This window comes from Bufo bufo, chromosome 4, assembly GCF_905171765.1.
Source record: "Bufo bufo chromosome 4, aBufBuf1.1, whole genome shotgun sequence".
In the NCBI taxonomy this organism is placed as follows: Eukaryota; Metazoa; Chordata; class Amphibia; order Anura; family Bufonidae; genus Bufo; species Bufo bufo.
The window spans coordinates 582285188-582309229 of record NC_053392.1 but is presented as its reverse complement, the minus strand read 5'-3'; the positions used below and the strand labels follow the sequence as shown (position 1 = coordinate 582309229).

Below are 24042 nucleotides of genomic sequence, written 5' to 3'. Positions count from 1 at the left end.
TCAGACCAAACATTTATTCACAGGATTGGTGGTTAGAGTCTGATCAGTAAGGGTCTGACTGCTGGGACTCCTACTGATCATAAGAATGGTGTCCCATGTTACCCCATCTGAATGGAGTGCATATCCACTGTCGCTCCATTCAACTCTATGGGAATGACCAAAATAGCCAAGCTATCCCCCCCATACTATAGTTAGTCAAGTTTAACACTACCAGATACTGCCTTTCCCCACCGGAACCTATTGACTATAATGGGACTCACCAGGACAATGCTGCTGGGCCCATTATAGTCAATGGGGCTTGGTGGTCCTCCGGCCATGAGGAACTCCGGCTGGCTGCCCCTGCCAGAAGATTTTAAACACTAGTGTCAAACTAGGGTTTGCGTGGAAAACCCTTTAAACAGACACTTCCCACTAAAAATACTTATTCCCTATCCACAGCAGTTCTCAGGTCTGGTTTCCTGTATTGAAATGGGTATATTCTCGCATTGTGGCATCTAAAGCAAAGTATTCACCGTTACAATGATGATCTAGCCTGAAACTTTCTATAAAGTACAAAAACCGCAGACCATGTTTCTATAACGCCTTTGTATTTACACAACTGAAATAATTAACAGGACAATATTAAAACAGTGCTATGCCCATGAACCAAACAATAAATACAATTCAGAATTCTAGGTAAAATTCTACAGCAGAAAAAGGACTAAAATCCTAAAACAGAAATAAAAATTCCTTAAAAAGATAAACATTAAAACTGATCAACTCGTGCAAGTGGAAACTGTTATATATGGCAAAATGGTGGATGGTAGAGGGTCGGCAAATCTTGTTAGTATCAGTAATGTGTAAAAGTGCTGTAACGGTAACGCATGAATCTATGACTTTCTTTCCATAATTATACTGGAAACAACAACTCCCAGCATGCCCTGACAGCTGGAGAACCACAGGATGGAGACCACTGCATTAAAGTGAATTAAGCTTACGTTATCAGGATCTGCTGGCATCTCCTCCATGCTATACAAATATGTCAGTATATTGAGCAGCACACCATGGCAGTAAGTGATGCCCCGATACAAATCATGGAGAATTTGATCAGACACTAGATGACGGTTAGATATATAATATCCCACATTGTTACAATGGCAGTGACCCATCATCCTATCAGCTTGTTTCGATTAGTCTCTGGTTCACAGGTGACACAGCATGTGCGAGCCGGACAGAACACTTCAGGACCAGCACCGTCTGGAGTCACATTCAGGTAGGGGCAGTGTTCTTAGAGACACCTTGGTTACTCGGTGAGCTTCTTCTGAAAGTACATGGAAATCTTCCTTACAGAATGTGGGGAAGAAGCCTGAAATAAAAAGCAGACAGAAATGACACTTATATACAGGAACACGAGACAAGCAAATCCATATTGTAGTGATCACAACATGCTTCAGGACAGACCATGCTGGGAGTAGTAGTTCCCAAAATAGACAGCCGCTGGTTGGATATTACTAGAGCTGCAAGACCTACAGGGAGCCATTTATCATTTGATTTGCACAGGTTTTATGTCATAAAATTGCCAATTTTGTAGCACACAATTTTTTGCGCAAATTTTCAAATCAGGTCTGTCAGATTAAAAAAAAAAAAAAAAAAAAGTTGAGTTCCAAAAAGCAAACTTCTCCAGGCAAAAGTGTTCAATACTGCAAAGAGGCGCCGACTTGAAACAATGTGTGATATTTTTAAAAATTTGGCACAAATTATGAAACAAAATGAGCTTCAAAATGGCAAAGAACTTGTTTTCCTCTCCGGCTTTCATAAAATTACTAAGTATACCCTGACAGCCTTGGAGGCTAGCAGTATGCTGGGAGCTGTAGTTCTACAACAGCTGGAGACCACTAGTACAATAGCCTGCAGTTAGGTAGTAACGTAGGGGATGGTTGCTTGCCTTTATATGCTGCTACTGAAAGTCTCAATATTACAGATTTCCTACAGCTACGAATCCGCTCAATTAGCAGTTATCATTCAAGTACAGTCTTGTAACTACTGTGTGGGCAGGTCTGAAGAAAGAGGCCCTGTGACTTATCTCCCAGAGGCAGTGCTGGAGGTGGGTGACTGCACATACCGGATGCTGTCCGAGTATAATGTAATCACACCAGGCAGGCTAAAATACTACACGGATCCTGAATATATCGGTAACCACACAAAGTGAGGAGCTGCAGGGAGCAGATGGCTCCACCAAAGTAGAGTGTGTCAAACCACATGGATTAGACATGCAGCCTTAAAAGGGTGTCTCCTGATATTGCCAGAGACAGTGATATCGGATCGTTAAGGGTCCGACACCTCGCACCCCCACGATCAGCTGTTCCCTGCAGCATCCAGTGCCGGAAGTAACACCGTGAATGGAGCAGTAAGCACAGCTCTGTTCAAAGCGTAGTGGCCATGAAGCTGACTGATGGGTGCAGGGTGTCAGACCCCCAATCAGCCTAAATGAAGATAATTCATCAATACATAAATCCTGGACAACCCCCATTTAAAGGGAACCTGTCACCGGGATTTTGGGTATAGAGCTGAGGACATGGGTTCCTAGATAGCCGCTAGCACATCTGCAATACCCAGTCCCCATAGCTCTGTGTGCTTTTATTGTGGGAAAAAACCCAGATTTTATACATATGCAAATTAACCTGAGATGAGTCCTGTTCCTGACTCATCTCACGTACAGGACTCATCAGGTTAATTTGCATATGTATCAAACCATTTTTTTGGTATTGCGGATGTGCTAGCGGCCATCTAGCAACCTATGTCCTCAGCTCTATACACAAAATCCCGGTGACAGGTTCCCTTTAAGAGTGCAGTCTATTTTAGCCTTCATTGTGCACCATGACTTTGTTGAGTAGTGATAAATGTTTGTTTCTAATACAATACATTTATATGCAACAGAAATTGTGGCATTTAAAAAAGATTGCTTTTGTGTTGCCTTTTCTAAGAGCCTTAACACTTTCCATTGCTGCAGGATGAGGTGAAATTTTAAATTGTCACCATTTCAGGGGTACATATAACATTTATATTGGTGTTTATTCAATTTTTTGGGGGGAGGTGAGGCAACCCAAAAACTTCAATTCTGGTACTGGGATTTTTACAGCGATCACTGTGCATGATAACTAACGTAATATTTTAATATCCTGTCAGCTGTATACCACCACCACCACCTGCCATGTATCGTGCAGGCTCAGGGGTTAAACAGCGAACGCCTCTAGTCGTGGCTGCTCAAACAGTTTAGAGACTGCCCCGACTGCAATCGTGTAATGAAATTGAGAAATTGGTGCAGAATTTTAGGAATACATATACAGTATTTAGACATTCACTTCAAGACATCATAGCCATTACATGCAGACATACTTACAGATACGGGAGAGTTTGCTACGCTTCTTGCAGGGGTCTTTTTAGCACTTCCACTACTTGATGACGGGCTGTTTGTTACTTTGCAGTGTGTTGAGGGCTTATCAGATTTCAGCTTGCTCCCCAGTGCAGACAGCCAGTTTTTCTCGGGTGTGCTGTTTTCTTTGTCTCTGTCTTGTGGTTCAGAATTTACAAGACAAAGTGATTTACTGGGACAATCGGCGACATCTATGGAACATTTAGGAGCAGGTCCTTCTACACAGTCTTTACTCAGGTCTCCAAGACTTAGACACCTGGTGTCGGTACCGTCCTTCTCTACAGAACACAGCTCCAGGTCCAGCTTGATCTTCTTCGTGTCCGGTTCCAGCTCTGTCACACAGTTACAATGAGGGAAACATTCATGCTCTGTACATTTGCCGCTCGTCTCCAGGCGCCTCTTCACCCTCTTCTCATAAGTAGGTGGTGCTCTGGATTCAGAAGCTGGAGGGTACTGTTCAATAGGAGTAAATGCCTTCCGTGGTGATGGGGTTTTATGAGTTGGTGTGAGTGACTTGGGTGTACGAGTGACCCACTTTTTAATAGTCACCTTAGAAACAGACTGCTGCCTGGGAGAAGACGTGGAGGTCTCCTCTTTCTGCCTCTTGGGGGTCTGCAGTTTAGACATTGACACAAAAGGTGATGTAGGTGTGCTTGAAGACATTGGGAGGTCCCCGGTATAGCTTGGGGCACAGGTGGCTGGTGTAGGTGAGGACATAAAATGAGGGCTTTGGACCTTGGGGGATTTTGCAGGAGTGCAGAGAAAAGCAGCTGTGAGGGAGAAAAAAAAAAAAAGAAAAAACACATTTCAGGACTTGTTCCACATACACAGTGTACTACAGATGTAACCATCTTTATCTTGACATATGTCTATACAAACTTTAAAGGTCTTCGGTCATCAATATCAGATCAGTGGGGGTTCAACACCAGTCATCCCCACTGAACTGCTCTGTCTTTGCCCTCTGTGTTCTGGCTGTGCCAGCGATATTGTAGATGGGCTGTAGTATGGGAGTACTATAAAACTACAGTGGATGGACTCTATAGTTTCCAGCACTTGCCAAAAACAGCTGATCAGTGGGGAGTGCCAAGTGTGGCAACTGAAGGGGCTTGATAACAATGACCTATCCTGAGGATTAGTCATCAATATCTAAGACACAGAAAACCCCTTTAAAAAAAAAAAAAAAAAAAAAGGAGGTCCCACCTGGACATCCACGTGAAATACCATCTATGTCCAATAGGTGCAGTTCCAGAGGTTGGACCTGTACATACCTCGTGAACGGAGCCTTGTCCCACGGCGGCACAAATGTACAAGAGCCATGAAAGTGCAGCTCTCTCCATTCACATGCTTGGATATTTTCTAAAGTCCCATAACCGTGAATACAAAGCATCACATGTGCGGCAACATTTAATTCCCAGCAGCACATGACAGGACCTCATTCTTGAGGTGGGACCCAGACCTATCGCACATGCCATGAATGACACCTTTGAACGGATCTAGGTTAAGCCATACACGTTTATCAGTAGTCTCCAAAATGTGACTAGCAAACATTCAGTCTCTGATGGAGACCACATCCTTTTATAGGTCTAGATGAAGAGAAATCATGATTTATTGTTGGGTGCATGCTCACCTGTAGATGGAAGTTCAACCTTCTTTGGACACGTCCATCCCACTCTGTTCATGGCTTCCTCTTCAACGCCCTTACTGCCTCCTCTCTTCAGTCTCCAGACTCTTATGGTGTTATCATCAGAGCAGGTAACAACCTACACAAAATCAACAGAAAAATGAAGGGGGTGGAGGGGGACAGGACGACAAAAAACACTGTCTACAACGTAGTACCCAGGGTAAATTAACACATGGCAGATAAGTTGGAGATTTCGGCGACTGCTCCATTGACATGAATGGGGCTTGCAGACGCCCACACGCTTGCTGCAGAACCAATCCCTGCCATCGGCAGACAATGGTTGTCTTAATACAAAACATTTCACGTATTGAAAGAACAGACCTTGGCGAAATCAGGAGACCAAGTGACAGAGGTGACTTCTTGACTGTGCCCCTGAAGCATTATAGGAGGAGCATACGGATTGGACACCTAAGAGACAGGGAATAAAAAAGTTAAAGAAAGATTAAATAGCTATGTTAAAGCATTTTTTCATTCAGTAAGATATGCGACTAATGCCCTATGTTAGGGGACAGTGGCATGTCCCTCACCTTCCAGAGTCTGTGCTCAGAAACCTCTGCAGTCAGTAAAAAGCCAATTCAGAAGTTGGAGGAGGAGGGGTGCGACGCTTCAGTCTGTGCATTAGACACATGCTGGGAGACGGGAGGGGGAGCATTAGGGAAAGGCTGCAGACTGTTCTGAACGCTTTTCGTTTTAGCAATCAGTGGGGGTATGAGCACCAGGAGATCCCAACTGATCAAAACTTCTGGCATATGTCACCGACATAACAAATTTTATAAAATACACTAAATATAATTTTTGTGCAAGTTTGAAGGAATAGTGATGGTACTAGGAAGTTGACAAAAAACCGTTGATATTTAGACAGAGGCATGACAATGCATTATATAAATCTGCTGGTTGACTGCTGGCACGTCAAACTTTGACCAGGGCATTTAATTCTGCCCAGATGTACGCTGCATCACACCTACAGGCAGTTCACATGACAGATCACAAGATGCTATGCGCGGGTCAGTGCATAGCAAAGAGAGCTCTTCCAGCAAGATACAGCTACAAACTTGCTAAAGAGACGAGCTGTAGGAAGATTCGGAGAACACACAGCATAATCGCTGCACAGCAGACCACAATCGTGCACATACAATGCCAACAGGAAGCCTCAATGCACCGCAGCCTAACAGATACTATATAAATCACCATCCCTCTTAACCTGCAAAGGAACGACGTTCTAGTCTGTAAAAACGAGATTTTTGTGAAATCACCTGTAAAATCTTTCTCGCTTAGTTCATTGGGGGACACAGGACTGTGGGTATAGCTGCTGCTGCCACTAGGAGGCGACACTAGGCTGAAAAGTGTTAGCTCCTCCTCTGGCTACACCCCCTCCCGCCTGGAGAGGGCATATCAGGTTGTGCCCAAGGAGTTTGAGAAAAACACACATGAAAGGAACCATAACCCAACCAATGTCAGTAGGTCCGAAACAGAACTGAGGACCCTACCGGTAAACCAAGCGCCATTCTCTGCGGCAATATAGAAATGGGTGGGAGCTGTGTCCCCCAATAAACTAAGCGTGAAAGAGATTTTACAGGCGAGTTCACAAAAATCTCGTTTTCCCTCTCGTATCATTGGGGGACACAGGACTGTGGGAGGTTCCAAAGCAGTCCAAGGGGCGGGAAGAACACACCCCTAAGGAAACTGCCTTGCGGAAGTTCAGGACACAGCTGCCTGCAAGACCTTGCGGCCGAGCGCAGCGTCCGCTGATGCAAAAGTATGCACTTGGTAAAACTTGGTGAACGTGTGCAAGAATGACCACGTCGCTGCCTTGCACAGCTGGGAAGCTTGGTGGAAGTGAGCTCAAAACGCACCCACCGCCCTAGTCGAGTGGGCCGTGATACCGAGGGGCGGCGCCTTGCCCCAGGAGCGGTATGCCTCGGCAATTGCCAAACGGATCCACCTGGCAATAGTCACCCTGGAGGCCGCCAAACCTTTGCACGGACCTTCCGGAATAAACAGTCCATACGGTGGAAAGATCGAGACAGGTAAGTAAATGCTGAGAGCTTTAACCACGTCCAACTGATGGAGAGCCCGCTCCCTAGGATGCGAAGGAGAGGGTCTGAACGATGGGAGAACAAGGTCTTCGTTGACATGGAAGGCAGAGACTTTCTTCGGCTGAAAAGAAGGTATAGGTCAGAGCACTGCCTTGTCTTGGTGCAGAATAAGGATGGGTTCCTTACAGGAAAGCGCTGCCAACTCCGAAACGCGCCTGATGGAAGTGATAGCCACCATGAATGCAACCTTCCTGGAGAGAATACGGGGGGAAACTGTGTCTAAAAGATCAAATGGAGCCACTTGGAGGGAACCCAGAACCAGGTTCAAGTCCCAAGAAGGCAAGGGGGGGTTTAACGACGATAAGGAGGGACGGTGTGGGACACCCCTTGCAGGAAGGTCTTAACCAGAGCCTGTAGTGTCAGAGGACACTAGAAAAAAAAATTGACAGCGCAGACACCTGACCCTTCAAGGAACTCAGGGCAAGGCACAAATCCAGACCCAATTGCAGTAATGAAAGGAGGGCGGGAAGAGAGAAGCGTAGCGGGGGGAGGCTACATTCTTCAGACGCAAAAAGGACTTCCAAAACAGGACCCTGAGAGAGAAGATCGGGCCTGAGCGGAAGGAGCCACGGTGCGTCTCCTAGGAGACGAACGATGTCTGTGTACTACGCGCAACAAGGCCAATCCGGAGCCGAGGATCGTTTGGATGTCCTCCATCTTGATTCTGCGTAAGACTTGGGGCAGGAGAGGGAGAGGTGGAAACACATACACCAAGGAGAACCCTTCCCATGGTGCCACCAGAGCATCTACTGCGCGTGCCCTGGGATCTCTTGTTCGAGAGAAGAAGGCTGGGAGCTTGTGGTTGAGTCTGGATGCCATTAGGTCCACCTCTGGTTGGCCCCACCGGAGACAGATTGCTTGGAACACCTCTGGGTGCAGAGACCACTCCCCCGGGTCCACTGTCGTCCGACTGATGAAATCCGCCGTCCAGTTCTCCACTCCCGGAATGTAGATCGCCGAAAGAGCTGGCACATGGGTCTCCGCCCAAAGCAGGATCACTGCTGGACTGCGGGTTCCTCCTTGATTGATATAAGCCACTGTCGTGGCGTTGTCTGACTGTACCCGGATCGGCCTGCCCTTCATAAGAGGAGCCCAATGTAGAAGGGACAGATGAATGGCCCGGAGTTCCAGTATTTTGAGGGGCAGTTTGGACTGCGACAGACCATACACATAGAAACATAGAATGTGTCGGCAGATAAGAACCATTTGGCCCATCTAGTCTGCCCAATATACTGAATACTATGGATAGCCCCTGGCCCTATCTTATATGAAGGATGGCCTTATGCCTATCCCATGCATGCTTAAACCCCTTCACTGTATTTGCAGCTACCACTTCTGCAGGAAGGCTATTCCATGCATCCACTACTTTCTCAGTAAAGCAATACTTCCTGATATTACTTTTAAACCTTTGCCCCTCTAATTTAAAGCCATGTCCTCTTGTATCAGTTTTTCTTTTAAATATTTTCTACTTTTACGTTGTTCATTCCCTTTATGTATTTAAAAGTTTCTATCATATCCCCTCTGTCTCGTCTTTCTTCCAAGCTATACATGTTAAGGTCTTTTAATCTTTCCTGGTAAGTTTTATCCTGCAACCCATGTACTAGTTTAGTAGCTCTTCTCTGAACTCTCTCCAAAGTTACACCTTGGACAGTCTGGGGCGGGAAGACTCCGCCCCAACCTTGGAGACTGGCGTCGGTGGTGATGACCGTCCATGAGATCGGGAGAAAAAAGATTTCCCCGACTCCAAGGTTGGGGGTCGAAAGCCACCACCTGAGTGCCAAATGCATTCCTGGGGGTAGGACGATGTGACAGTCCAGGGAATCCGGTGACTTTTCCCACGACTACAAGATTGTCTGCTGAAGTGAACTAGTGTGAAAGTGTGCAAACGGAACCGCTGCGAAAGAAGCGACCATTGCACCCAATACCTTTATGCAAAACCGAATTGAAGGGTACCTGCGCCAGAGGAGAAGGCGGATTGACCGACGAAGGGCCAGCCGCTTGTCCAGAGGGAGGCGCACCAATTCCGTGGCCGTATCGAGGATCATGCCTAGAAAAGTGATCCGTATGGTAAGACGCAGGGAAGACTTCTGGAAGTTCACCAACCACCTGAACTGTGCCAGAGTATCCAGAGTCATACGCAGGCTGTCCTTGTTCTGACCGAAGTTCGCCGCTTTGACCAGAATGTCTTCCAGATAGGGAATCAGGGTGATGCCCCTGGTACGAAGTAGTGCCAGGAGAGAGTACTTTTGTAAAGACTCGGTGTCGTCGCCAGGCCAAAGGGAAGGGCAACGAACTGATAGTGGTGGAGCCCCACTGCAAAGCGGAGGAAACGCTGATGTGCCAGGGCAATGGGGATGTGTAAGTATGTATCCCGAATGTCTATTGAAGAGAGAAATTCGCCTCGGTCCAGTGAAGCAATCACGGAGCGAAGGGATTCCATTATGAAGTGTTGAACCCGGAGGAACTGGTTCAGCAACTTGAGATTCAGAATCAGGTTATCTTACCCTTCTTTCTTGGGGACGACAAACAGGTTTGAATAAAACCCTGAGAATTTCTCCGTCCGAGGAACCGGGGCGACCACCCCCCGTGCGAGGAGGCCTGAAGAATGGCTTCTTCCGCTGGTCCTGCGTGGAGGATCTAGGGAGGGGCTGCTGCCAGACATGTGCCAGAGAAAAGACGAAAGTACTGGGCCCGGGCACTTGTCTGCTTAGCGCAAAACGTGCACCTGGACTTGCCCTGCAGTAGGTGGATACTTTTACCACCCATAGCCATGGATATAATTTCATCAAGCCGGGCACCGAACAACCAGGAGCTGGCAAACGGAAGGCTGGTAAGGGAACGCTTTGACAAGGAGTCCGCTGCCCAAACCTTAAGCTAGAGTTCGCGCCTCAAGGTTACCGCGAGAGCCGATGAGTGGGCAACAATTGCACCCGCGTCCAAGGATGCCTCACAGAGGTACTTCCCCACCTGTGAGATCTGCAGAGCCAAGGACTGGAGCTTGGTGAGCGGGAGGTCTGCCGCCAAGTCCTGGTTTAAACGGAGTGCCCACTGAGACCGCCTTAGCCACCCAAGGCGAAGATGAGCCGAAGTGCTGAGCCACTTGCCGCGAAAATGGACTTCGCCCAAGACTCCATGCGGCTGAGCCATCAGCCAGCGGAATGGCAGTGTTTTTGGCAGGGTCCACCTTGGGAGGAGAGGACCACTTAGCCACCCAATCCGCCGGAAAGGGATAAAGCAGATCAAGTTGCTTTGACGTGCTAAAGCGACGATCTGGATGGACCCACGCCTTGGCAATGACAACTGAAAAGTTGTCATGTAAGGGGAAGGCCCTAGGAGTTTGCCTGGCTTGGAGAAAAAAAAAAAAAAAAGACACTCCCTGGTGACTCGTGGAGGTGGGAGTCATCCTGCAGGAGCCAGAGGAGGAATGACGACCTGCTCTGGGCCGTTTGTACGAAGGTCTGCTTCTAAGGCGCTCTCCAGAGGAGGGTGTGGACTGCGCAGGTGGAGATTTATAAACCAATCGACCCATGAGAGAGGGTGGATTGGGATATTTAGAGAGGTCCTCCACTGCCCGAGATAAGGCACGGGCCTAGTCCGATTTCACCCGGTCATGCGGCTGCATGGGCGCACAGCATGCAGGGCAGACAGTCCAGCTGGCCGTGAGGGAACTTAATTTTGCATTTCACACATGCAAAATAAGTGGCGGCTGTTGGAATGAAGGTGTCACTAGTGGGTTCGGACATGGCTGCCCACTACTGTTCTCAAGGCTGGAGAGGGAAGGAACAGTCCTACCAACATGCAGGGGACCCCAGGCCCTGTGGTCCCTGAAGAATCGTGCTGCCGGCTGAAGCAGAGTCCACGCAGATAGCTGCGGTCCTGCTGGGTCCTCTGAGCTGTGGCGGGAAGCTTAGCCCCACCCCCTTGCATCATTGTGGGAGGCGCCGGTTGCAGCCTACACTTCCGAAATTTGTGGCACTTCCGGTCGGCCGGAGAGACGCGAATCGGTGCACGGAGGCGCCCGCTTGCATATACTGGACGCGGGAATAAACCAGTGGACAACGGAGCGAGAAATCCGGGTAGGCCCAAAATGAAGCCGGGGGCCTAAAGTGAAAGGTGACTGGACGGGAGGCAACAGGGGAAATTGAAACGAGGCGGCCACCCTCCCCCCCACGTATCCCAGTGTCCCTACTAGGGCTGCACGATATATTGCAAAAATAATCGAATCGCGATAATCGGCAAATGCGGTTTCGGCCGAGCCGAAAATGCCGCGATTATTATATATGAAGGGGCCCCTATTGATAAAAATAAGTCCTCTGTCCTATTGATAACAGGTCCAGCCTCTGTACTTACTTTCACAATGAATGCACTGCAGCGACGAGCGGGAGCGAGCGAGGCAGCCGGACGTCACTTAGTCACGCTCCTGCTTCCTGAATTAAGTGGGAGGAGCGTGACAGTGACGTCAGTCACGCGCCGGCCGGCTCGCTCTCTGCCGTGTGAGTGCATTCATAGTGAAAGTAAAGAGGCTGGCCATTTTATGAATAGGAGAGAGTTATGTGCGCAGTTTAGGACACATGAAGGGACACATGGGGGACCAGCATAAGATGCTATATGTGTGCCCTCCGCAGGTCCCCCATAACAGTGCCCTCCGCAGGTCCCCCATAACAGTGCCCTCCGCAGGTCCCCCATAACAGTGCCCTCCGCAGGTCCCCCATAACAGTGCCCTCCGCAGGTCCCCCATAACAGTGCCCTCCGCAGGTCCCCCATAACAGTGCCCTCCGCAGGTCCCCCATAACAGTGTCCTCTAGCACAATTCCCTTAAAATATTGCATCGCACATAGTTATCGCAATTTTTAGGGCCCTATATTAATTCCCATATCGTGCAGCCCTAGTCCCTACCCCCGGAATTAGAGCAGAAGCCGTCTACCCTAATGAGGTGGCCCAAAGAAAAACAAAAAGGAAGCCGCCCTGCAAGGGAGGTCTGCCTCCTACGACACTAAACTACGACGCTAAAAACGGATATGCTCTCTCCAGGTTGGAGGGGGTTTAGCTGGCAGAGGAGGAGCCAACACTTTTCAGCCTTGTGTCGCCTCCTAGTGGCAGCAGCAGCTAAAACCATGGTCCTGTGTCCCCCAATGATACGAGAAAGAAATTGCAAATATGACTGTGCCGATAGTAGTGCATGCCTTTGTGTTCAGACATCAGGATAACATTCCAATCAGCTAATCCATTTCTTTTCTCTACGGATCTGTGATTAGGAAATATTTGTTTTGCACAATGCATTCCTCTAAATCCCTTTTACTGGTAACCACCCCAGCCATTCCCCTGTAAACACATGTGACGGAGAGGAAGCGGCATCTGCTTCTCAGCTGACAGACACTCTTGCTTTCACTCTTCGTGGCTGCAAATCCAGTCCGTACAGCTGTTCTGAGCTCGTACAACACAACAGAAGTCCATTCATGCTTAACATGTGTCACCCCGTGAAGGGAGGGAGGTGAATGAGAAGCTTGTGACTCTTCTCCTTGTTCACCTCCCTCCCCAACTGGGGTGACACTTGTGAATACATTCTAAGATGCATCATGATCAGCTTTATAACCAGATACTGACACTTCATATCAAGTGTTTTCTGAGATTTTTTAAACTGATTAATTATCCTCTGGATAGGTCATCAGTATCTGATTGGTGGGCATCTGAAACCCAGGACCCCCACTGATTGGCAGTTTGAGAATGCACTGGTGCTTGCAGTAACACCGCTGCCTTCTCCATCTTTTCCTATGGCATGTGGCATCATGTTCAGTCACATGGCCTAGGTGCAGTTGGGGGTGAATGGGACTGAGCTGAGATACCAAGCTTCAGGGGTCTCTGTTCTAATTACTAGAACAGAGACCCCATCTGATGCATGCAGGATAGGAAAGTGAAAGGAAATAGTAGAATGTAAAGTCACCAGCTGCTTTCCCAGCTCACCTAGATTACAGTTATGGTCATGGAAGGTGTACAGGCACAAGTCTGGATAGAGTACAATAAATTTTGAACCATGACTTATAAAGTTTGGAATTTATTTGAAGCATTTTAAAACTGCATACAGTAGGTGCATGAACGTTTCTTGGATTATAACTGAACAAAAGCAAATTGTGGTGTTTGTGAGCCCGTGTAGTCTTGATTTAAAGGGATATTCCCAGAATGACAACAAAATCACCTATCCACAGGGGGGTGTCAGAAATGAGTTCCAGTGTCCTCTGAATGCAGCAGCGATCGAACATGCTTACTGCTGCCCCACTCAGTCTATAGGACTGCCATAGGTAGCTAAGTAAAGCTGTGTCTAGCAGTCCCATACATTTGAATGAATCAGCAATGCACATGCTTGACCACCATTCCATTCAAATAAGGTGCACATGATCCCTGCTCTCTGGTTCTGAGTGTGTTCCAGTTGTCGGACTGGCACTTGATACTTACAGTAAGGATAGGTGTTAAAGGGATATTCTCAGAATGAAAACTAAAAAGGGAAATCAGAGGCACATAAAACTCAGGTAACACCTGTAAATGGCCTAAAATTACAAATAAATGGATAAATCACCCATTTTCTCCTCTGCTTCTTCCAGTGCTGATCTCCAGTCTTCCAGCTGCAGACATCACCTTCCTGGGTGCAGCAGAGACCTGTGTGCACGGAACGTCGCTACTACAGCCAGGAAGATGACGTCAGCAGCAGGAAGACTGGAGCTCAGGACTGGAAGAATGGGCCAGTATCCATTTATTTGTTATTTTAGGCCATTTACATGGGTTGCCCAAGTTTCTTTACAACTTGGATAACCCCTTTGAAATTTACACACTACTTTAACTCATAATTGCCATCATAAGATCTCTGGAAATGGGATTTGTAAACTGGACGACCCTTTTATATTGCTGTCGGAATGAGCACAGTCTGTTTAGGCATTTACAAGCTCTCAGATCCCATACACTTACCTGCCAGATATAAGCGCTGTGGTCACTTGAGCCACTAAGAAGAAACTGACCATCAGGACTAAGGCTGGATTTTATATAAAAGGTGGAATTGTGATGACCGCCGAAGACAGAGACTGTGAAGAAAGATTGGGGGAAGCGGATCAGTCAGGTGCAGGGATTACAGGCACACAAACCATTACATGGGATATTATACCAGGCTGGGATCGCTGCAGATATACGTCATTAGAATTAGTATTGCACAGCTATGGTAACTGGCCTATTAGACTACATGTGTTTACATCTACTTAAAAGCATTAAGAGGGCCGCTGTAAAAAGAGCGGTTAAAGAGCAGAAACAAGCTAAAAATAAGCCGGTAACCAGGGCACACCGCGCTCTCTCCGAAGAGAAGGAATTCCTGCAATGTAATAAATCTTCCAGTCTGTTCACTTCCACATAAGAACTGGAGAGCTGTGAATTCCACTCAGACCTCTAACCAGCTGGACCTCAAATCAAGAAACGAGACAACACTCCTCTTGTAGACCAAGTGCAAACCTATTGTAAATTTATAGAGGTAATACTGCCCCCTGCTGCATAAAAGGGAATACAACACTAGTCATAAAATACCATTAAAAAAGAGGCTCTCCAAGAGATTTTATAAATCGCCACGAACATCATTCACATGACCACTGCTGCCAATCACTGGCATCAGCGGTCACATTCATGCACATTGAGGCCAGTGACCGGTAGCAGTGAAGGAAAGACATCACTGCAGACCCAGCGGGGAAGAGAGCACTGGGACATTTAAAAATTAAGGCTGGGTTCAGACCTGAGCGTATTTGATATGCGCGTTAAACGCGCGTTTGTCACGCGTTTTTATGCGCGTTTTTTGCAATAGTAAACGATCGTTTGACGCGCGTTTGTGTGATTGACTGCAGTGTCCTATGGCCACAAACGCGCGTCAAAAAGCCCCAAAGAAGCTCAAGAACTTGTTTGAGCGTAGGGCGTTTTTCAGCGCGTTCAAAAGCGCTGTAAAACGCTCAAGTGAGAACCAGGGCCATAGGGAAGCATTGGTTTTCATGTGTTGAGCGTTTTACAGCGCGTTCAAACGCGCTGTAAAACGCTCAAGTGTGAACCCAGCCTAAGGGATTTTTTTTTTTTTTTTTTATAATGCACCTAGGCTCTGCCATTTTTAAAAATGTCAAAAAATCAACTTAAAAAGGAGATTTTTGTATAACTTACCAGTAAAATCTCTCGCGCTCTTCATTGGGGGACACAGAAACCGTGGGTATAGCTATGTCCTCTAGGAGGCGTTGACACTAGTAAAAGCTGTTAGCTCCTTCCCTGGCAGCTATACCCCCTCCAGCCTGGAGAGACAGCTTCAGTTTGTGAGCACGCAGTAGGAGAAGCAAGCCAACCAAGAAAAAACATGGAACACCAACCATGCCAAAAGACCCAATGGGGTTCTAACCAGTAACTGCTACACTGTGGCCGAACAATAATACTGGGTGGGTGCTGTGTCCCCCAATGAAGAGCGAGAGAGATTTTACTGGTAAGTTATACAAAAATCTCATTTTCTCGCCCATATTCATTGGGGGACACAGAAACCGTGGGACGTTCATGAGCAGTCCACAGGGAGGAATGGGCCAGAGAACCGCCTTATCCTTGTGAAGACCCAGGAAGGGTTCTCTGCAAGAGAGCACCCCCAACTCGAACACCCGTCTGATGGATGTGAGAGCCACAAGAAAAAACTACCTTCTAGAACAGGAGCCGGAGATATCTCCCCAAGGGCTCAAAGGGAGAAGACTGGAACTCAGAGAACAATATTCAGATGCCAAGGCGGTAAAAGGAAGATTTCCATGGGCACCATGGGAAGCCACGCCGTCAACCAAGACCCTAAATGCCGATGTAAGACCGGACCCTAAAAAGGTAGTCTCTGAGTGGCAGTGACATCTCCTAGAAGGAGAACGAGATCGGCGTACCACGCACGACGGGGCCAATCCAGAGGGACTAGGATTTGTCGGAAAGCCCTCCATCTGATCCTCCGTAGAACCCTGGGTAGGAGAGAAGAAACACGTAAGGAGGGAGGACTCCCGCCAAGGAGATGTCAGGGCATCCATGTCATATGTTTTCTGCTCGGGAGAGAAGGTGGGGAGCTTTCGTGTAGATACCGTTAGCACACCCAGACCAATGGAAGGAGTCCACATAGAAGCAGGGATGTGGAGGGCGCCACAGCCCACCAGTTGGGACCGGAGCGTGCCTGGAATGGAAGGCCACTAAAAGAATACCCCCTGCAGATGAGGGAAGGTAGCAACATAGGAACTACCAAGGCATGCAGGGTGTCTATGAATCATGATCCAGAGGAGGAAAGGGACAGGGGAAGAATAGGCTAGGTCCAAGCCCATTTCCCGTAGAGACTGGCGCTATACATTAGTAGCCAAGGATTTCAGTTGTAGAAGAGTCCATCACCTGACGAAAAACTGAACAGACAGACCCGAAGTATGTAGTGGTATGCAATACCGCTCCCACCGTAATAGCGAGTGCTTGCCCCGTCAGCGCAAAAAAAAAAATATAATAATAATAATAAATCAGAGGAAGGCCTGAGACTATCCGTAGAAGCCACGTACCATACTGCCCCAGTTTAAGTAGAGCAACCTTAAAAACTCTACCTTGAACAGCGCTGAACAGGAGCAACTGCCATGCTGGCGCCAGGGTAGGGCCCCTACCCGAGTGGTAGATAGAGAATACAGTCAGTGAAGCACTTGACTCGCTGGAACGTACACACCATATATGTGCAATGGTGTACGCACTACTACTGATGCGGACAATATCATGACCGACTGGAACAATGAAGACCCATGGAGATGGGAGTCTCTAGGATACAAGTGATGTTAGTAAACCCCCTGAGAAGACAGAGGAGTTATAATCATGGCCAAAACCAGCACCAAAAAGAACACAATGAGAATAGCTACCGTATCCACTGGCGGCACTCATATAGCACTAGAGTAAGAGTACCGGGCACCGTCGAGTACCGACTGTTGAATTGCCGTATCTGAAGATATTCAGTTATTCCCTTACTAGTGGATCCCTTGCGAAAGGGGGTAAGGCAGGCAGGAAGCACAGTGATGTGTAACACTCCGCCTATGGGAGGATAGCGCGAACCGTATCCAATGGTGGTGCAACTACCCTACCTATGGAAGGTGGCATGCGTACCGAGTACTTAAGCCAGTGGTAGGAAAAATACCCCACCTAAGAAGGGGGATTAATGCCCACGGCAAGAACTAGTGCATATGGTGAGTCCTGTACCCTGTGGGAGTGCAATTAGCACCTAAGTAAGGGGGTAATGCATACAGCACACCTTGTAACCAGTGATAATGTCATCCCACCACCTGTGGAAGGAGCTAATGAATACGGCAGGTACTGAACCCAGTGGAGATGCAATTCCCCCACCTACAGAAGGGGGAATGTATACGTCCGGCACTGAAATCTGTGTTATTGTACTTAGTGCACCCATGACAGGGGACAATGTATAAGGTCATTACTGTATCCCAAAGTAGTGCAATTACTCCGCCTAAGGAAGGGGGTAATGCCTACGACAAGTGCTGCTGGCCACCGTAGACGCAATCTTAGGAGATTGCTTCGGATTCATGTCAAGGTCTGAATCAACCAAACGGCCCCGGAGGACGGATTGGGATCCTGCAGCGGTCCGTCACTGGACTGCGCATGTGGAGAATCATCAACCAAACGGCCCCGGAGGGAGGATTGGGAACTATGCGAGGTCTCCCTTACCCGAAATAGGACACGGGCCCAGTGTGGGACCACACAGACCGGGTGGCCCTGCGGCTGAGGAGGGGGACCCGAATGGACGCACATTTCCTTTATTATAATATATTTTAAATGACAACAGGCAGGAAGGGGTTAAAATCCTCCACTCATGCACTGTACTTAGGGGGAAGAGCCCCAGATCATCAGGTGCCAGCCTAAGAATGGTGGTGGCCAGGAAGGGTTAAGGCACTCGGGTGTCTGGGGGATGGGGAGATAAGCGGGAAGAATTTCGCGCCAGAGTCCCCCCCCCCCCCCACGGGGACAAAAGCTGCGGCATTCCAAGAGAGTGCCCCCCTCCGCCGAATGTTGCACTGGCCGGACTGACTGGGGGCGTTCACCGGAGGTGATACGCGATAGGGCAGAGAAAAGCGCGGGCCAGAACACTGATGCGGTGCATGGCCGATCACGCTGCAGTTAACCCCTTCCGGAGCGGCACGCCGGCGTCCGCTTAATGGGGTGTAAATTGTGGTAGGTGTCGGGGAGCGGAGCCTCCTCTGATGTGTGACAGAGCGTCTCGATTCTCTCCCCCTTCAGCTGTCCTCTGGTATTGCGCTGCAGTTAACTTCTACGCAGCAACCCGTGCAGCCGCCCGTCTGTAGCTCTAGGCCTCCGCTGGAGTCGCCGAGCTTAGGCACATCGCAGGGGGAGGTGGGTAAAGACCAGAGATGGTTGCCGACCAGTGACTATGTCGGACGCCATCTTTTTGTATAATGGCGCAGGCATTGACATTAACCCCCGATGGAGTGTGCCCTTGCCTAGTAAGAGGGGGAACTAGAAAGCCGCCACAACAGGGACTGCCCCTGGAATAGTTAAACTGGCTGGAGATGCCACAAGGTAGGTGGGGCAATGCCTTAATTGTACGTGTGCTGTGAAGGTCGAGCAGCCACTTCCATCCTTGTCAAGGGGAGTGCAACCTTCTCTCCTTTCCCCATTGCCCTCAATGTGGAGCGGGCCCCTGAGTGATAATGAACGAGGGAGGGAGGGGGAAGAGGGTTAATACTTACCTATTCCCGTGTACTCACCTCATCCTGCCACCATCTTCACCCCTCCAGCTACTGGCACCGTAGTGGCAGGACGCTGGAAAAGGGGGGCTTGGATGGGTGACCCCTTGGCTGGCGGGATGCAGGGGAGCGAGGCTGCCCTGATCCACCTTGTCTTCTGTGGGGGAGGCAGCAGAGCGGGTAACCGGCACTGGCGCAACTCGACCCCGGGAGAAAAAACTGAAGCTCTCTCTCCAGGCTGGAGGGGGTATAGCTGCCAGGGGAGGAGCTAACAGCTTTTACTAGTGTCAACGCCTCCTAGAGGACATAGCTATACCCACAGTCTCTGTGTCCCCCAATGAATATGGGCGAGAAAAGTGCATTCTCATCTTAAAGTGATTTGATATTGCTTGGATATGCCTTCACGTTATGATCACTGGGGGTCTGACCTCTGGGACCCCACCCAACCTGAGAATGACGGGGGCCACATCGCTGTCTTTATTTTTCCCTGCACAGTGATGCCCGCAGACCTACACATTGATGGAGCTGTGCTACAGTTCACTGAGAAAGGGGAGTAGCCAGGGAGTCACTGTGCAAGAAAAGGTTGGGGTTGGATGCAAACTGATTATAAGTGATTGCGTATAGTTGCAATACACCTTCAATTTGAGACTGAAATATCCCCTGAATAAGCTGGCGTTATGTCTGAAGACAACTCCTGTCCATATCCTCTATGGTGGACGAGTCATTTGCAGGAAAGTTTTATGGCATTGTTCAGTTGCCTGGCAAAAGAACAGCATGATCGCCCACCATCACATCTAAACTTCTGTCATAGGAGGTACCCTTTTTATTCACAGGTACCAAGTAACGACAACATCCCTGCACCGTTTGAAAACATTATCTCACTTACCAGGATCATTCTTTAACCCGGCTAAATTAAACATATAAATATTATCATCAGTACAGCTGGCGAACAGGCTGGTGCCAGAGGAATCTAAAATTAAGTTGGAATAACCTGAAAAAAAAAAAAAAAAAAAAAAAAAAAAAAAAAAAAGAATCCAAATGGTTAAAGTGGTATTCCAGTCTACAACATTTATGGCATAGATTAGATATGCCTGAAATATACAGTAAGAGCATGTCCCATCTCTGGGAATCGCTGCTAATTTCAAGAATAGAGCCTGGAAGTGAATGGAGAGGAAGCTCTACATGCACAGCTACAGGACGTCTGATGCGCCTCTCAGACTCTGCCTATTAGCAGAAGATTCACAACCGTCTCCCTGCCTGCAGCTGAGAAATAGTTTTCATATTTGACGTAGCTGTATGCGGTTTTGCTGCAGGACTTGTGCTTTATTTAGGTGCCATTTTTGATCCATACACAATAGCGTTTAGCAGATTACTATTCTAAAAATGTAGAAAGGCAGTCACTTCACTGCAGTTTCTATTTTCTATTACGGCATACACAGATCATAAATAGTTAATTTTTTTGTACAAGTACTTATGGTTGCAACGATTATATGTATTGGGCTACTTGCACACTAGCGGCAGGACGGATCCGACAGGCTGTTCACCCTGTCGGATCCATCCTGCCGCTACTTCGCCGTGCTGCCGCTTTGTCCCTATTGACTATAATGGGGACGGAGCTCAGGCACAGCACAGCAGTGCTCGGTGAGAGGCTGCTGGACTAAAAAGTCGGACATGCAGTACTTTTAGTCTGGCGGCCTCTCGCCATGCTGCGCCAGAGCTCCGCCCCCATTATAGTCAATGGGGACGGAGCAGCGGCCCGGCGAAATATCGGCAGGACGGATCTGACAGGGTGAACTGCCTGTCGGATCCGTTCTGCCGCTAGTGTGAAAGTAGCCTTATGGGGAAATTTAGTATTTTTTTTTTAGACATGATGTCAGTGATTTCACCATTAGAGCAGGCCTTGCTCCCGGACAACACTGGGCAATGTACTATGCCCACAGGATGAGCATGCGAGCCCTGATGTAGCAACTGTATGTCATCCCCAATGTGTTAAAGTAACCACATCATCCTCCAGAGATTATCCCCATTACATATGCCTCATAGAAGCAAAAAGATTAATTTACCAAGTTTCCGAGTGCTGCTCCCAGGATATGGAAGGAATTTTGCAGGTATGGGGTCCTGTCGGTAGGAAGTGTAGTTCTTTCTCAAGTCCCACATTTTGATCACGCTGTCAAGAAGAACCAAAGAAATACAAAATCATGAAGCAAGGTCCAAGAGGTTTTGGAGACAAAACGCTAAATGAACATTTTAGATGTTGGTTGTGAAGTATAAGACACAAATTCTGCACACAGGTCCTTGGTCGGCAGCTCATTCTGGGTATCACTTACCCATCAACTGCTCCGGCTGATATTATGGTGTACTCATCCTGAAAGACCACAACGGTCACACTCTGCTGGGAGTCCTATAAGCAGAGGAGGAAGATCTTCAATGAGAGAAACCACACAATAGGCAAGAATCTACTGATTTTAGATTTGAACTTGTATTCTAAAAACCACTAGTCACATTAGACTGCTAGAAAATCCCCCAAAATTGGCAGGTTCTACACAAAAAAAAAAAAAAATTGCTTATTTTATCGCTGACCATACAGGGTAGGGATGAACTAACATTTGCTCAATATCTAACAGATATCTTCCTCAAACATACATGCTTTGATTGGTTTTCTCAAAATGTTAATATAATAAAGGATAATATGAGGGAGGATAAGCAGTTATCCAGATAAACGCTGCTTATATCTAGCGGAACTAAAGGCTGGCATGTGGAATTTACCATGGAAAACCCTAGTCGGCTCTTGGACAGTCATGCTGCCCATACATATTAGATTTGGTGTATGAATAATAATGCGAGCCATGCAAGTAATGGGGAATTTTTCATACAAAATACCTGCCATAACCAAACCAATTACCCCTGAAGATGCTTGGCAGCTAAACATGTCAGGTTAAATCTGCAGCAGCTTATATGCTAGACTCTACACAGCCTCTCTTGCAATTTGGTATTAGTGATGATTTTTAACGTTTCTTATAAATTTGCCTCCGTCTATTTTTTGCATTTCAGGATTAGGCCTCTTTCACACTTGCGTTGTCCGGATCCGGCGTGTACTCCACTTGCCGGAATTACACTCCGGATCCGGAAAAACGCAAGTGTACTGAAAGCATTTGAAGACGGAACCGTCTTCCAAATGCTTTCAGTGTTACTATGGCACCCAGGACGCTATTAAAGTCCTGGTTGCCATAGTAGGAGCGGGGAGCGGTATACTTACAGTCCGTGCGGCTCCCGGGGCGCTCCAGAATGACGTCAGAGCGCCCCATGCGCATGGATGACGTGATCCATGCGATCACGTGATCCATGCGCTTGGGGCGCCCTGACGTCACTCTGGAGCGCCCGGGGAGCCGCACGGACGGTAAGTACACTGCTCCCCCGCTCCCCGCTACACTTACCATGGCTGTCAGGACTTTAGCGTCCCGGCAGCCATGGTAACCACTCTGAAAAAGCTAAATGTCGGCTCCGGCAATGCGCCGAAACGACGTTTAGCTTAAGGCCGGATCCGGATCAATGCCTTCCAATGGGCATTAATTCCGGATCCGGCCTTGCGGCAAGTGTTCCGGATTTTTGGCCGGAGCAAAAAGCGCAGCATGCTGCGGTATTTTCTCCGGCCAACAAACGTTCCGTACCGGAACTGAAGACATCCTGATGCATCCTGAACGGATTACTCTCCATTCAGAATGCATTAGGATAATCCTGATCAGGATTCTTCCGGCATAGAGCCCCGACGACGGAACTCTATGCCGGAAGACAATAACGCAGGTGTGAAAGAGCCCTTAGATGTGTTTTTTTACACTTTGGGATTTGATGTCACATTGTTATCCTGCAAGTATCTTCGCACACTGCAATTTTATGTTATTGGTTTTTGGTGTAGCGCATTTCTGTCACCTTATTAGGGATTTTGTGAAGACGTTATGTGTAGGGTTGTTCCATTATTTTTTCTATTTTACTCTATGGATTGTCTAACATTTGTTTGTGTAATGAATGTTGTGGTACTAATGAATAATTACATATTTTTATATATTTGGAAGCTTTTTGCTGTGCTCCGTTTTGCGTTGAACTTTTGTGGCGAGATACTACAGAACATGGAAATACACAATGCAGGGCTCCAGATGGCAACCAAAATGGTCGCCAATGCGACTTAGAATTGCAAAATGGCAACAAGACTTCGTAGTCTTGTCGCCATTCGCGCCTAGACCCTCCAGTCTAAGAAGAAAGGGTGTTCATCCAGCAGACACAGGCGAGTTGCACCGACATGGCAAGCGCTGCTCTCAGCGCACGCCATGTTCTCCTCAGCAGCACAGGGGAGAAGGCGGCGGTCCCTCTCTCCCCGCTGTGCAGCTGCCACCAATGGACTGATAGCAGGGAGGAGGGGGGGCTGTGGCCACTGCGCCACCAATGAATATATTTTATGCCTGAATACAAACGCAGGCTGTGGGTGCCGGCCATATCCCATACCTGGCCTCTGACTGCGCGTTGCGATCGGCCAGGTATAGGATATGGCCGGCACCCGCAGCCTGCGTTTGTATTCAGGCATAAAATATATTGACTTAAATTAATGTGTTAATTATATTCATTGGTGGCGCAGTGCGACGCTACTCAAGCGCTGGCTGCCATGGTAATCTCCCTGCTGCTGTGTGCACAAAGCACAGGGAGTGCGCAAAGTCCTAATAACCCTAATAGAGATCTATCAGGGTGAATAGGACAAGGGATTAAAAGATCCCAGGTTTAAGCCCCTAAGTGGGAAATAGTAAGTTTAAAAAAATTAAATAAAAACACATTAAAATATTAAAAGCATTAATCACCCCCTTTCTTAATTTTACATATAAAATATATAAACAATAAAAAAACAAACATATTACATATCGCCACGTCCGAAAAAGTGTGAACTATTAAAATATTTAAAAATATCCCCTATGGGGGTGAACACCCTAAAAGGAAAAAAACATAAGTAAAAAACACAATTTGCCATTTTTTGTCACCTTGCCCCCCCCCCCAAAAAATAGGATAGGACTGTTCCATTATGCTCCAGACCAGGCATGCTCAACCTGCAGC

At 47.8% G+C, this 24042-nt stretch overlaps 1 protein-coding gene and 1 non-coding gene across 2 annotated transcripts in view; both read right to left on the bottom strand.

The window, feature by feature from the left end:
- Nucleotides 1-606: 606 nt before the first annotated feature.
- Nucleotides 607-24042, bottom strand: part of DTL (denticleless E3 ubiquitin protein ligase homolog) — a 31255-nt gene continuing 7819 nt past the window's right edge. The window contains exons 8-15 of the mRNA XM_040427581.1: nucleotides 21276-21349; nucleotides 21012-21115; nucleotides 19835-19939; nucleotides 14147-14259; nucleotides 5415-5501; nucleotides 5040-5172; nucleotides 3380-4182; nucleotides 607-1345 (exon numbers count right to left, since the gene is read on the bottom strand). Of these exons, the coding sequence (XP_040283515.1) occupies nucleotides 1283-1345; nucleotides 3380-4182; nucleotides 5040-5172; nucleotides 5415-5501; nucleotides 14147-14259; nucleotides 19835-19939; nucleotides 21012-21115; nucleotides 21276-21349 (1482 nt within the window). The 3' untranslated portion in view covers nucleotides 607-1282. The remainder of the gene's footprint in view (nucleotides 1346-3379; nucleotides 4183-5039; nucleotides 5173-5414; nucleotides 5502-14146; nucleotides 14260-19834; nucleotides 19940-21011; nucleotides 21116-21275; nucleotides 21350-24042) is intronic.
- LOC121000220 lies at nucleotides 18751-18883 on the bottom strand. Its single transcript, XR_005778844.1, has one exon. It is a non-coding gene; the product is annotated as a U6atac minor spliceosomal RNA (small nuclear RNA).